Source organism: Myripristis murdjan, chromosome 1 (genome assembly GCF_902150065.1).
Source record: "Myripristis murdjan chromosome 1, fMyrMur1.1, whole genome shotgun sequence".
Taxonomy (NCBI): domain Eukaryota; kingdom Metazoa; phylum Chordata; class Actinopteri; order Holocentriformes; family Holocentridae; genus Myripristis; species Myripristis murdjan.
Window position 1 is genome coordinate 35699610 of NC_043980.1, and position 12208 is coordinate 35711817.

Consider the following 12208-nt stretch of genomic DNA (forward strand, 5'->3'; position numbering starts at 1 on the left):
ATGATGAGGGAAAGGCTTTACAGAATGAATGTAAGTCAGTTAGGTCATGCCTTCACTATCCTGCAATAATAATAATAATAATAATAATAATAATAATAATAATATATATATATATATATATATATATATATATATATACATATATATATATATATATATATATATATATGTATAGATTCCAGTGTAGCTGCTGGCCGCTGGCTTCCATTTCTATTGTGCTTTTCTGTTTAAATTTCTTTTACTTCTCAAGTCAAACATTTCTTCACACAATAAACACGCATCAATACTTTATGTAGGTGTTTTAAGTGCAGATGACACTTTGGCCAATGCCTCTTTCACTCCCCACCTGGTCTGTTCCCCTGCATAAAACCACTTGGACTACAAGCAGAAACCAGAATACCTCCAATACTTAAATGTTGTCCCTTGCCTACAGATTCTATGTACAATCTGTTTCCAGAGATTAATGGCATCCTACTCCACAAGGTGTACACTGGCTTAATCTATACTTTTCTTAAACACAAAATTCTTAAACAGTATACACAGTGAAGAGATAATCCTGAGCTTCTAATAATTCACATTCAGTGCAAGTGTACATAGACTCATCCATTATGTTACGTGCTCCAACCTTGGAACAGCCACAATGCATGCAACAAGAAGGCCCTCAGTAGAATGCAAACCTGTGCTGTAAGATCACAGCTCAAAGTTACAGCCCTGTTTGTGCAAAACCGTGCCTCCTTTTAGCAATGTCTTTGTCATAAGACATGCCCCCTTCAGCCAGCTTTGACTTGCTGTCATGACCTGTAACTAACATTCCCCACCATGTTATATGATATTATGTGGATGTAATTACAAAGTATAGAGACTTGTATGTACAAAACCGTGTCCATTGCCATATACCCTGGAGGTCAGCTGGCCTGGAAAGTCAACAACTTCTTTGCTGGTCCATGAACAACCTTCCGAGCAGGTTTTGTGCATTTCCACTGAGAACTGTTTGAATTACTCAGCCCGAGTGATAGACGGCAATAAGGCAAAAGTGCAAAAAACAGGATTATACCAGTGTGTTAGTATATGATTCTTTAGCTAGTGCTTGTGGTTTTGCTGTAATTGTAGCACATCACTGATTATTCCCATAATCAAACAAAACCTGGATGCCTCCATTTTCCGTCAATATTTCCTGGTTAATCCATTGTCCCTGCTTAGATTGACAAGTGTTTTGGTACATTTTGCCATTTCCTTCTGCCAAAGTAATTGCACCACAAAAACTTTCCTCTTTTCTAATGGAACTGCTTTGCTCTGTGCAGAGTTCCTCCACAGCACTGCGGGAGATGCCCCACAGTGTTTCTGTGTCTAACTCACAGGTGTTCCTGCTGACGTGCTTGTTTCTGCAGTCCATCTCTGTAGTGAATTCATTGTACTGACTATGGCAACTTGAGCTTTGGAATATTTCATAGCATGAACATAGCAAGGAGCTATATTATTGGTTATAGGTTACTGGCTTTTCTACTGAGATTATTGATAAGAAATCATTTTGCATTTGTCAGTGGGAAAATTAATGGGGACTTTGAAGGAACAAATTCAACCACAAGCAGAACAAGATGTCATTTTCACTCCCTATTCACATCAGCTTTCCCAGGTCAGCCTGGCCCAAGGGGACCCCCCGGAGTTCAGGGACCAGAGGGCATAAGTGGGCCCCAGGGTCCCCCAGGCCCGGAGGGCCCAGAGGGCCCACAGGGACCAAAAGGTATACATGCTTTAAAGTGTTTTCAGTTACCTCTTACGAGTTGAGTCTGAGACTTGGGAATGGCCAGTGTTCATATTTCATTGCCTTAAATTTCCATTAAAAAAATTAAAGTTCATAATAAAGAATACATTCTGAATAAAATACAGTCAGAATACAGAAACTTGATTTTGCATTTCCTCTAGGTGATGCAGGAATACCTGGTGCCCCAGGAATCCCTGGGGTCTCCCTGGGTAAGAGCAACCCGTCAATACTTCACCTTAAATTATTATTTAGCCCACTAGGAGTCAGATGGGTAGAGTTTAGAGCACAATACCCACATGTGTAGACAACTGCTGGAAAATAGTTGAAAAATAACTCAACATACTGTGCATCTCTGCCTGTTATTTCAAGCAGGTTAAAACAAACACTAACAGTTTCTTCAAATTTACAAGTAGTACTTTAGGCAGATGTGGCACATTACGTGATATTCTTTGCAACTGTAACTGGTATACTGTCTAATCTAACAATGTGTGTTGTAATACCAGGTGGTTCATCCAGACCTGGGACACCAGGCCCACCTGGCCCTCCCGGACCACCTGGTGTCCCTGGAAAAGCTAGCTTTGAATCTGGATCTACTGATATGGGCCAGTACATTGCAGAGTACCTCCAGCGTAAGTGAGGATGCTATCTGTTTATTTGTTGGGATGATTCAGATTCAGATTCATATTCAGAGGATTCAGATGGGATGAATCAAAGAGGTACACCTACTGAGCTGGCACTCGAATTGTGGTTATTTTACACATGTGATTATTTGTCTCGAAATGCAGGTGGCAGTATTAGGCAGTACTTGGCTGGTCCACCTGGTCCTCCAGGACCCCCAGGACCCTCAGGACCCTCAGCACCCTCAGGACCCTCAGGGTCTTCTGGTGAACAGTTAGTGAATGATGTGGCCAAGCGAGTCATCTCCTACATCCAGAGTCAGTTCAATTAAATGATCAATTATTAAATGTGTTCATGTAACATTCCAGATATAACAATGTAATGATTTTCAATAGGTTTTGATCAACTTAAAGATGCAGCTGTTGTCTCTTTAGGTCAAGGGTACAGTGCTGGGACCCCTGGCCCTCCAGGTCCACCTGGTTCCATCTCTGTCGGTGACATCATCAGCCTATTACAACGTAAGTCTGATTGGAAAAATCCCCCCATCTCTGGGAAATGACATACATGCTAAAGGCAGAACCTCTATTATGTGAAAGGCATGAGCACAAATTTCCATGGGCCAAAACTGTGTATTTTAATTCTATAACTCTATAATTATAGAATTCATTTAAATATGTCATGCCTTTGTTGATGGTTGACTTCCAATAACAAAAATATTGCAAGAACAAATTCAAAATTTCCAAGGTTTTCTCAAGTCAAATTAAGTTTTCTTAACTCTCCTTGAGCCCTTTGAGTCACACATGTGGGAACATGTGACTGGGAGACAATCACCTCCTCTGAAACTGCCATCTGTAAGCCACTCCTCATGTAGCCAAACACAAACCATGTAGCATCGCACATTGCTCATCTCCTCTGTTTGTGACTGTGATTTTACCATCCTCACTTGGCTCAATCAATCAATCAATCAATCAATCAATCAATCAATCAATCAATCAATCAGAAATAGATTCAGGAGAAAAGATTTTGAGTAAAGTAAATTGCGGGACTATAATAGATTAAATTCATCCGATCAATGAAAAGAAATGGGTCAATAATAAAAAAAATCTATTGAAAAACATCACTAAAATGGAGCTAAAATGGTGAGTTTTTGGCAAATACTTGAAAACTGAATCAGCTGCGCTCAACGGGAAGACAGTCCCAAAGCCTGGTTCGATAGGAGCTAAAAGCTGCCTCACCATATGTCTTTCTCCTGGTTTGGGAAATAATTGGGAGTAGAGAGACTGTGGATCTGATGTTACAACAGGAACATGTTTTGGCAGCCTGTCATAATCTAGTGAGGCTCTATGGAAGGATTTGAAAAACAGCAAAGAAATGTTCATTTCTATTCTAAAACTGACTGGTGAGCATTGCAGAGCTTCAAGACAGGTGTAATGTAAGCTCTCATTTTGACACCAATTAAAACTCCTGCAGCAGCATTTTGTACAAGCTGTAGTTGCCATGTTGCCTTTTTCAAAAGGCAAAGCGTCATTAGTCCAGCCTGCTGTTAATGAACACATAGTATATATATTCATATTTCTTGGTGGGGGGTGAAATGGTCTGACTACTACTCTCCATGTGGTAAAATGTTTTTGGTTACTCTCCTAATGTGAGCCCAAAATTCTGTCTTTTGCTTCAGCTACTTAGATTTGCACACTTGAATTCAGTTACGATTATATAGCCTGCTTAAATCAAGCTCAAAGCTTTAATTTACATGCTTTCTTCCGAAAATCATGTAAAATAAATTGTAAATGTAGTTGTATCCTGAGGTTTGTTTGTCAATACACATGTGGTTTGCCACAGCAGGATACGATTGTTATTTACTGCTGTGCAGGTGAGGAAGTCCGGAGGTACATTGCTGGTCACCCAGGCCCACCGGGACCTCCTGGAGCAGCGGGCCCTGAAGGCTATGCATTTAACACTCAGGGCGTGGCTGAACGAGTCCTCAGTCTCATGAATGGTGAGTGCTGCTGATGGCACGGCAGCTTACGTAAGGTGGTCAGTTGAGAGAACACAGCTGGGATTTATTTTGGGTCTTGTCTGTTGCTAGAGAGGGGAATGGTTGGTGTCCGAGGACCACCTGGCCCTCCTGGCCCTCCGGGTCCTCCTGGAATGTTCAGTGGCGACCTGTCATCAAGTAAGAGCACAGGGCCTCTCTGTGGCCAAACATGACATCAGTACCAACAGTCAGGTCTTGTGCACCATCAGGTGTTTGAGCTCTCAGTGCATTTGTTGCTAGTTATGGTTATTTTTATATTTCAAATGCATTAAATATTGTCACATTTTTAAGCTGACGGTTGTACATATTTGTGGTCCAACTGTTAGTGCTTGAGTATCAAGGACTTGTGGGCCCTCAGGGACCTCCTGGCCCAGCCGGTCTCCCTGGTCCTCAAGGACCAGCAGGAACACCAGGACTGGGGAGCTACAGTGGCTCAGGATACAGGCTTGAAGAAATTCGAGACTACCTTCAAAGTGAGTACAACAGAAAGCATCACAAGTACATGTGCACCATCAGTTTATGTGGATGGGAGTTCAGCACTAGAAGCAAGAGCTATTTCACAGTTCAGGGGCTGCCTCCTTCAAGGGGTACGGTCTATAAAGGTGAACTGTTTTATGGATTAAAGACTAGACCTTTTGACAAACATTCAGTAATTGGGACAAGAGTAAAATTCCAAAAAGAATGTTGCATATGCAGACTGTGCTTGGAGGACACTTTGGATTGGGCAAGAATGTATGTAGTCTTCAAATGCAGCCTTCAAAAGGAAGCGGCCACAGAACTGTGACACAGGGGATATGACCTTTTTGATCACTGGAGAAACTATATTATTCAAGGCCTAATGTCAGAACTTGCTATCTATCTATCTATCTATCTATCTATCTATCTATCTATCTATCTATCTATCTATGTATCTCCTACTCTGTCTTAGATCATGGCTTCAGAGGCCCTCCAGGCCCCCCTGGACCTCCTGGACCTGGGGGCCCCCCTGGGGTGAACCAGGGACTGGCCTCCTATGTTGGACATGCCAACAGAGAGATGCTCAAAGCACAGCTACAAGAATACATCAAGAGTGAGTAAAACACACACACACGCTCGCAGACACTGCACGAGTCATTACTGCACCAGTTAACAGATGATTCACTAAATGGCCCATTAAGCATTAAACAAACCTCATTAGCCTCTTGACAAGGTGGGCATAATGAGGCAGGCCAGTGTTTATTGTTTTCCCATGCATTAGTCCCGGTTTGGGGGATGTTTACTTTAGGCTTTGAGAGTCCAATTTTGGCCAATTAGCTATTTTCTATTTCTGACACTTTCTAGTTTGTAGGCTTGTTTTAGGGGATGGTTTAGATTTAATAGTGGTGATCACCTGCCTAATTTATTGGAAAAAATATTCAAAACACATGATGCTGTCATTGCATTTTCTGCTGAGTTACAATTTAGCATAAAATACAGTGTATGCCATGATATTCTTAGAGGTCATCACGTTGAACAACTTGCAAATACACTACTCACAAAAAGTTAGGGATATTTGGCTTTTGGGTGAAATTTATGGAAAATGTAAAAAGTTCACGCTACAGTGATATTATATCATGAAAGTAGGGCATTTAAGTAGAAGCATACACTGGTGATTTCCTCATCTCAAACAATTTCTTGAAACAAAAGCCAACAACAGTGGTGGATATACCACAACAAAAAATGTCAGTGTCAATAACTTGTCATGTGCCCTTGAGCATCAATTACAGCTTGACAACGACGTCTCATGCTGTTCACAAGTCGACTTATTGTCTGCTGAGGCATGGCATCCCACTCTTCTTGAAGGGCGGCCCTCAGGACATTGAGGTTCTGGGGTACAGAGCTCCGAGCCTCTACACGGCGACTCAGCTGATCCCATAGGTTTTCTATGGGATTCAGGTCTGAGAAAGTGCAGGCCACTCCATTTGAGGTACCCCAGTCTCCAGCAGCCGTTCCCTAATGATACGACCTCGATGAGCTGGAGCATCAAACACCTGATGTGAATTTTGCCGTTAAACTCCTTGTTAGAGAACAGCAACTTGTGCAAAAAGTACTGAAACATTGAACAGTTGGACATGTGCATTCAAAAGTTTACAGAAGGTCACATTGAGTTCACCTGTAAAGGTTATAATGCATTTTAGGTTCATCCTGAAATTTCACCTGAAAGCCGAATATCCCTAACTTTTTGTGAGTAGTGTATGTAAATTGATTTTGGGGCTCTGATGAAGGCAAAAAGTGCACAGTCCCTGAGCCACTGGTGCACTGCTGGCTTGGCGCATGTCAGAAGAAAGTAAAAATGAGAGAATAAGGCTTGTACATTTTGGCCTGAGGGTGCGGCTAGAAGAAAAGTCATGAGGTCACCAATGTTGACAGGGTTCATCCTCTTGATAGCATGAATGTACCAACTTTGACAGGAATCCACCCAGTACATTTTGAGATATCGAATTTGACATTTTAGCCAAAGGGTTTTGCTGGAAGAAAGGTAATAGGGTCATCAATCTTGAGAAGAATTTTCCTTTAAAAAGTATGAATGCACTCAATGAAGATAATTGGATTTAGTCATAACACAATTGCAAAAATGACACTTTAGCCTGAGAGTGGCAAGAGGAAAGGTCATGTGATCACCCAAATGAACAGGGTTCATTCTCTGGGGAGTATGAATGTATGAAATGTCATGACAATCTGCCCAGTGGATTCTGAGATATCAAATTTGACCTTTTGGACTAAGATTGGACATAGAGCATAGGAATGGTAACACCAAAATTGATAGGGCTCATTCCCTGGGAAGCATGAATCAGCAAATTACTTGGCAGTCCATAACATTTAGAGATATGTTATGTACATGTTAAATCTTTGGCTTGAGGGTGGCACTAGAGGAAAGGTCATAGGGTCATAGGGTCACCACAATCAACAGGAATGCACTTACCAAATACTGCAATCCACTTTTTACAATTTGTGACGTTTTTGTGCACTAGTTTTACATTTTTTTTTATATTTTTTCTGGTTATGGAGCTGGAACAAAGGTCATGTGGTTACCAAAATTGATAGGGTTCATTCTCTAAGGAGATTGAATTTGCTCATCAAATAGTATGACAATCCGTCTGATATATTTGGAGATGTTTCCCCAGAGTAAAATGTTTTGGACAGACAGACTCATGGACATACAGAGGCTTGTACAGTTGGACACAGGGATTGATATAATAATTAAATTCACACTTGTCAACAAAGTCATTGCTTATATTCAAGTCATGTCATGGTTCATTGTCTCCAAGGTGACGATTTGAGGGGTGCCATGTTTGGACCTCCTGGTCCTCCAGGCCCTCCTGGACCACCAGGACATAAGGGAGAGCCAGGCAAGCCTGGCATCAGTCACTCATACGACTACAGAGCCAGTCAAGGCAGGACATTGGTGGAAACTGGAGACTACTCCAGTGTGGCTGTCAAAGTAACTGACTACATTAAATGTAAGTTTTGTATGAATGAGGTATCAGAAATCACAAAAGATAGATATCAATCAAAGTTATTCTTCTTAAATACTCAATTCATGATGATTATTATTACATGTTGTGTAGTAAATATACTTGATTGGCCTTTTGGGTCAGTTTTATGTGATGTTCCACATTTTCTGTCTGTAACACTAATGTCCCCACAGACATTATGGTGATACTTGCCCTACTTGACTCAACTTGATTTGACTCAACGGTACTTGCTTACTTGCTTTGATGATGGAGATTTTTTACAATCAGAGAGAGATCATTACATTATTTTCTGATATCCAGCCCATGGTCTGCTACGTGACATTGTGAGGGATTCTGAGCATGTTGTCCGAGGTCCTCCAGGCCCACCTGGCCCTCCAGGTCTGCCTGGGCACAGCAGATGGATTGGTACCAGTGAAAATGCCATTGAAGTGGTGGAATATATCAAATGTAAGTGGGTATAAGCTCATAAAATAGTCTTTTTAGATTCGGTTCATCATGGTGCTTCTCAAACCTTCAATTGATCATGATGCTTAAAGGTTAGTAGGCAGTGTACTTTATTGGTAGGATAGTGCCTATAAATGATATGAAGGATATGGCTTTGTTATATGTATTTGTTGTACACTATTTCCTTATTTACTGCACCTTTTATTATGCACGTTTGCTGCATATTGTTTAGTTTATTGTTTGCTTTCTATATATTCTGCTCAATCTCTTATCATGACAGATCTTGAATAGGTGATGCTCTGCAACTAAGTTTAGACGTTGACCACAGTATCTATGACCATGTCATTTGCAGCCCGTGGTCTGTTGCAGGACATTGTGAAAGGATATTTTGAGCGTGGTATTCAAGGACTCCGTGGACCACCTGGTCCTCCAGGTCCACCTGGGTACAGCCGATGGATTGGTTCCACTCAAAATGCCACAGATTTGGTGGAGTACATCAGATGTAAGTGTTTTATGTTTGATATACACATTTTAAAATCACAACCCCATTTAGGTGCTCATGCACAAAGCACTTAACTGTCAACAGTGTTTATGAATAAATAAACAAAGCTTGTCCAATTAATTGGATAACTGTCAAAGGTTGCTATGTTGAAAAATTGTGTGTGTGTGACTTTATTTTTTTTCTGTTTTGTAAAATTTAAATGAAGTGTTTGTGACGTCTTAGAAGATTAGTCCTCTTTACTAAAGGATAACCGAGCAAACAAACAACTTACCCTCTCCTTATCCTCAGTGTCACCTCATCAAAATTGACCCTGCCGGTGAAGTTTTCTTGAGTAAGGTCTTCTCAATTGTTTTTGTCAGTTGGACACGGTGAGAAGCAATGTGTCATTTCCTCTCCATTTTTCTCTCATTTATAGCCCATGGTCTGCTACGCGACATTGTGAGGGAATACTATGAACGTGGTGTTCAAGGACCTCCAGGACCACCTGGGCCTCCAGGTCCACCTGGATACAGTCGATGGTTTGGTTCCCATGGGAACGCCACCGATTTGGTGGAATACATTAAATGTAAGTAATTTGATTTGGGGAAAAAAAAAAAAAACATCAAACAATGACAAAATGTCATAGACAAAGTGTCCTTGAACAAAACAAGTGCCCTTGAACAAAGCACTGAACCCCCAACTGGTTTAGTGGAGCCACTCACTCGTGGTCACCATTATTAGGTAGTGATGGAAAACTCCTAAGTGTGAATGTATATATCCCCTCAAACCATTGTTGCAATGCGTTCTTAATCATATTTCCTGGCATTGTAAAGGTTGTCTTACAACTGTTGAGAAAGCCTACTAGGTGGCAGTATCTTTGACTGTACTGTAAGAAGAGGGAAATCATCATGCTCGCTGGTACTTATTTTTAAAGTTCAATGAGAATAGGCTTGTCCATTTCTCAAGGGGAATATTAAAAAACTATTTTATGGAGAGCACTAATTTAAACATTGAAGGATTAAATTATGTGACCATGTCATTTATAGCCCATGGTCTGCTAAGGGACATTGTGAGGGAATACTATGAACGTAGTGTTCAAGGACCTCCGGGACCACCTGGGCCTCCAGGTCCACCTGGATACAGTCGATGGCTTGGTTCCCATGGAAATGCCACAGATTTGGTGGAATACATCAGAAGTAAGTAAATGACGTTTGCTAAATGAAAACTGATAATGTCAAAAATGCCAAAATATGCAGTTTGGCATTGCAGCTTTAAAACACTGAGCCCTCAGCTGCTTCAGTTTAGTCACTCGACAGTGGCCAACCACACCACTGTTCCAGGTACAACTCTCCTTCCTTTAGAGTACAGTGAACTATAATCTGTTGTTTTTGGTCATATCTTTTCAAAATTGTTCATCACTGGAGAGAAATGGTTTTGTTTTTGTCATAACATGAGCACAACATGAGTCAACACAACCAGCAGGACTAGATGTCACTTTTCCACTCCATCATCTTCTAACTTTCCAGGCCAGGGTCTGCTACGTGACGTTGTATGGGATCGCAACGACCGTGTCATTCAAGGACCTCCAGGACCACCCGGTCCACCAGGTCCGCCCGGTTACAGCCGATGGTTTGGTTCTCATGGAAACATAACTGATTTGGTGGAATACATAAAAAGTAAGCATACATTTGTCAGCCAGAGTTACAATTATTAATAGTTAAATGACGCAAAATAAATGGCCAAAGGAGGCCTCTACAATTGATATGGAAAGCATGTGTGTGCATAATCTCAGGTGGGTAATACATTTTGTCATCCACAGCGTACGGAGCCATTGCAGGAGCACCTGGAAGACCAGGACAGAAAGGGGACATGGGATTCCCTGGTCCAAAAGGAGACAGAGGTGCAGCTTAACAGCAAAATTTTGAGTTAATATTTTCAACTGTCATGCTCATGATAGGACAGTAGGAGATTGCATAATACAATAACCAGTATTTTGGATGATTTTAAGCTCTTTCTGTACCTTTTCATATCATAAAATCTATCCTGATTGCAAACATTACTGTAAATGTTAATTTTCAATGTCCAGCCCCATAGTCAAAGTAGTTTATTCTAACTTTGTGTGGATTAACACAGGTGACCGAGGCCTTCCTGGTCCTGAGGGACGAAGAGGACAAAAGGGTGAGAGAGGTCAGTTATCATGCTAGCACGGTCAGTGCTGAATGCCTACCGGACCTGGATCCAATACATTCTGCAAATAAATCTGTGCATCTGATTGAGTGTGCTAGAGCGAGATGGGCAGGGCTTATAGCAAGCTGATTTTCAAATAATTTCTGGCAATTGTCTGAACGTCCTCTGAACTTTTGTTCTATGAGGAAAAAACGCATCTGCCTGCTGCACATGTAACCATGCTGGCTTACCTCACTTCACTGATTAGCAAGCAGGCAGGCAGGTGATTTTGAAATGAAAGCACAATTGTAATGAAATCCTATTTGTTGTTTTCCATCAGGAGAATACACACTGGTGACTCAGAGGAGGAGGAGAAGGAATGCTGGTGTTTGAGAGGCCTTTCATTGAATACACGGACATTTGAAAGGAATGCAGGTGGAGAGAAATGCTATTTGCAACTGAAATCCTGTTGTGTATTGTTTCCAAATGGGTTTCTGTGGCACATGTAAGGATAGTAATTATGCTGAGGAACACTGTGGTTGTTTTTGACCAATTTTTAGCTCATATGTGTTTTTATACTCTTGTTTGTGAAATCAGGGATGATGTATAGTATTGAATTTGTTTGACATACTTTTACTTTTGTAATGGGAGTAATGGGTATTATTCACTATGGTCATTTCTTCCATTTTGTTGGCATTGACTGAGGGTTTTTTTTAAATTTGTATCCTTTTTCTGTACCTCTGCGCATTCTGTACTCAGACAGTGTTTTGTTTACCACCAATTTACCAACTGTTGAGATTTTTTTTCTTTTCCATCATAACCAGATAGGTATGACTGTATTATTGAATGGAATCAAGAGATCCAACATCACAACGTAGAGGAAATTGTTTATTTACAGCACAATGAAAATCTACATTACACGGGCAATCTAAAAACTATAAATTTATCTTTAAAAAAATGCATAAGATTATATGATATGGAAGGTTTTCAAATTCTTCAGTCAACATTCAGAGTTTAATCAACTTGCATTTGGAAATCCAACTGACCAACAGAAGTGCTGACAGGCTAAATTTTGTTATTCTGCGTTTGATCATTTGAAATGTTAAGTCTGCAGCAAACCTGAAATAAGAAGACAAGCTACAACACAGTAACTGTAGCGTGCTGGATAGGTTTTCATATAAATAGCTACTGAGAGAGTATCTTCATTT

The 12208-nt window shown here is 40.8% G+C and overlaps 1 protein-coding gene across 4 annotated transcripts in view; it reads left to right on the forward strand.

The window, feature by feature from the left end:
• LOC115357101 (collagen alpha-1(XVII) chain-like) overlaps window positions 1–11870 on the forward strand; it is a 29709-nt gene extending 17839 nt beyond the window's left edge. For all 4 annotated transcript variants that reach the window (XM_030048467.1, XM_030048485.1, XM_030048494.1 and 1 more), the window contains 18 exons: window positions 1625–1741; window positions 1924–1971; window positions 2266–2391; window positions 2548–2697; window positions 2815–2898; window positions 4251–4376; window positions 4467–4553; window positions 4742–4888; window positions 5344–5484; window positions 7703–7894; window positions 8210–8356; window positions 8706–8855; window positions 9271–9420; window positions 9881–10030; window positions 10361–10510; window positions 10654–10734; window positions 10968–11021; window positions 11341–11870. In XM_030048467.1, coding sequence (XP_029904327.1) covers window positions 1625–1741; window positions 1924–1971; window positions 2266–2391; window positions 2548–2697; window positions 2815–2898; window positions 4251–4376; window positions 4467–4553; window positions 4742–4888; window positions 5344–5484; window positions 7703–7894; window positions 8210–8356; window positions 8706–8855; window positions 9271–9420; window positions 9881–10030; window positions 10361–10510; window positions 10654–10734; window positions 10968–11021; window positions 11341–11393 — 2153 coding nt within the window. In that variant the 3' untranslated portion in view covers window positions 11394–11870. The remainder of the gene's footprint in view (window positions 1–1624; window positions 1742–1923; window positions 1972–2265; window positions 2392–2547; window positions 2698–2814; window positions 2899–4250; window positions 4377–4466; window positions 4554–4741; window positions 4889–5343; window positions 5485–7702; window positions 7895–8209; window positions 8357–8705; window positions 8856–9270; window positions 9421–9880; window positions 10031–10360; window positions 10511–10653; window positions 10735–10967; window positions 11022–11340) is intronic.
• Window positions 11871–12208: the final 338 nt, after the last annotated feature.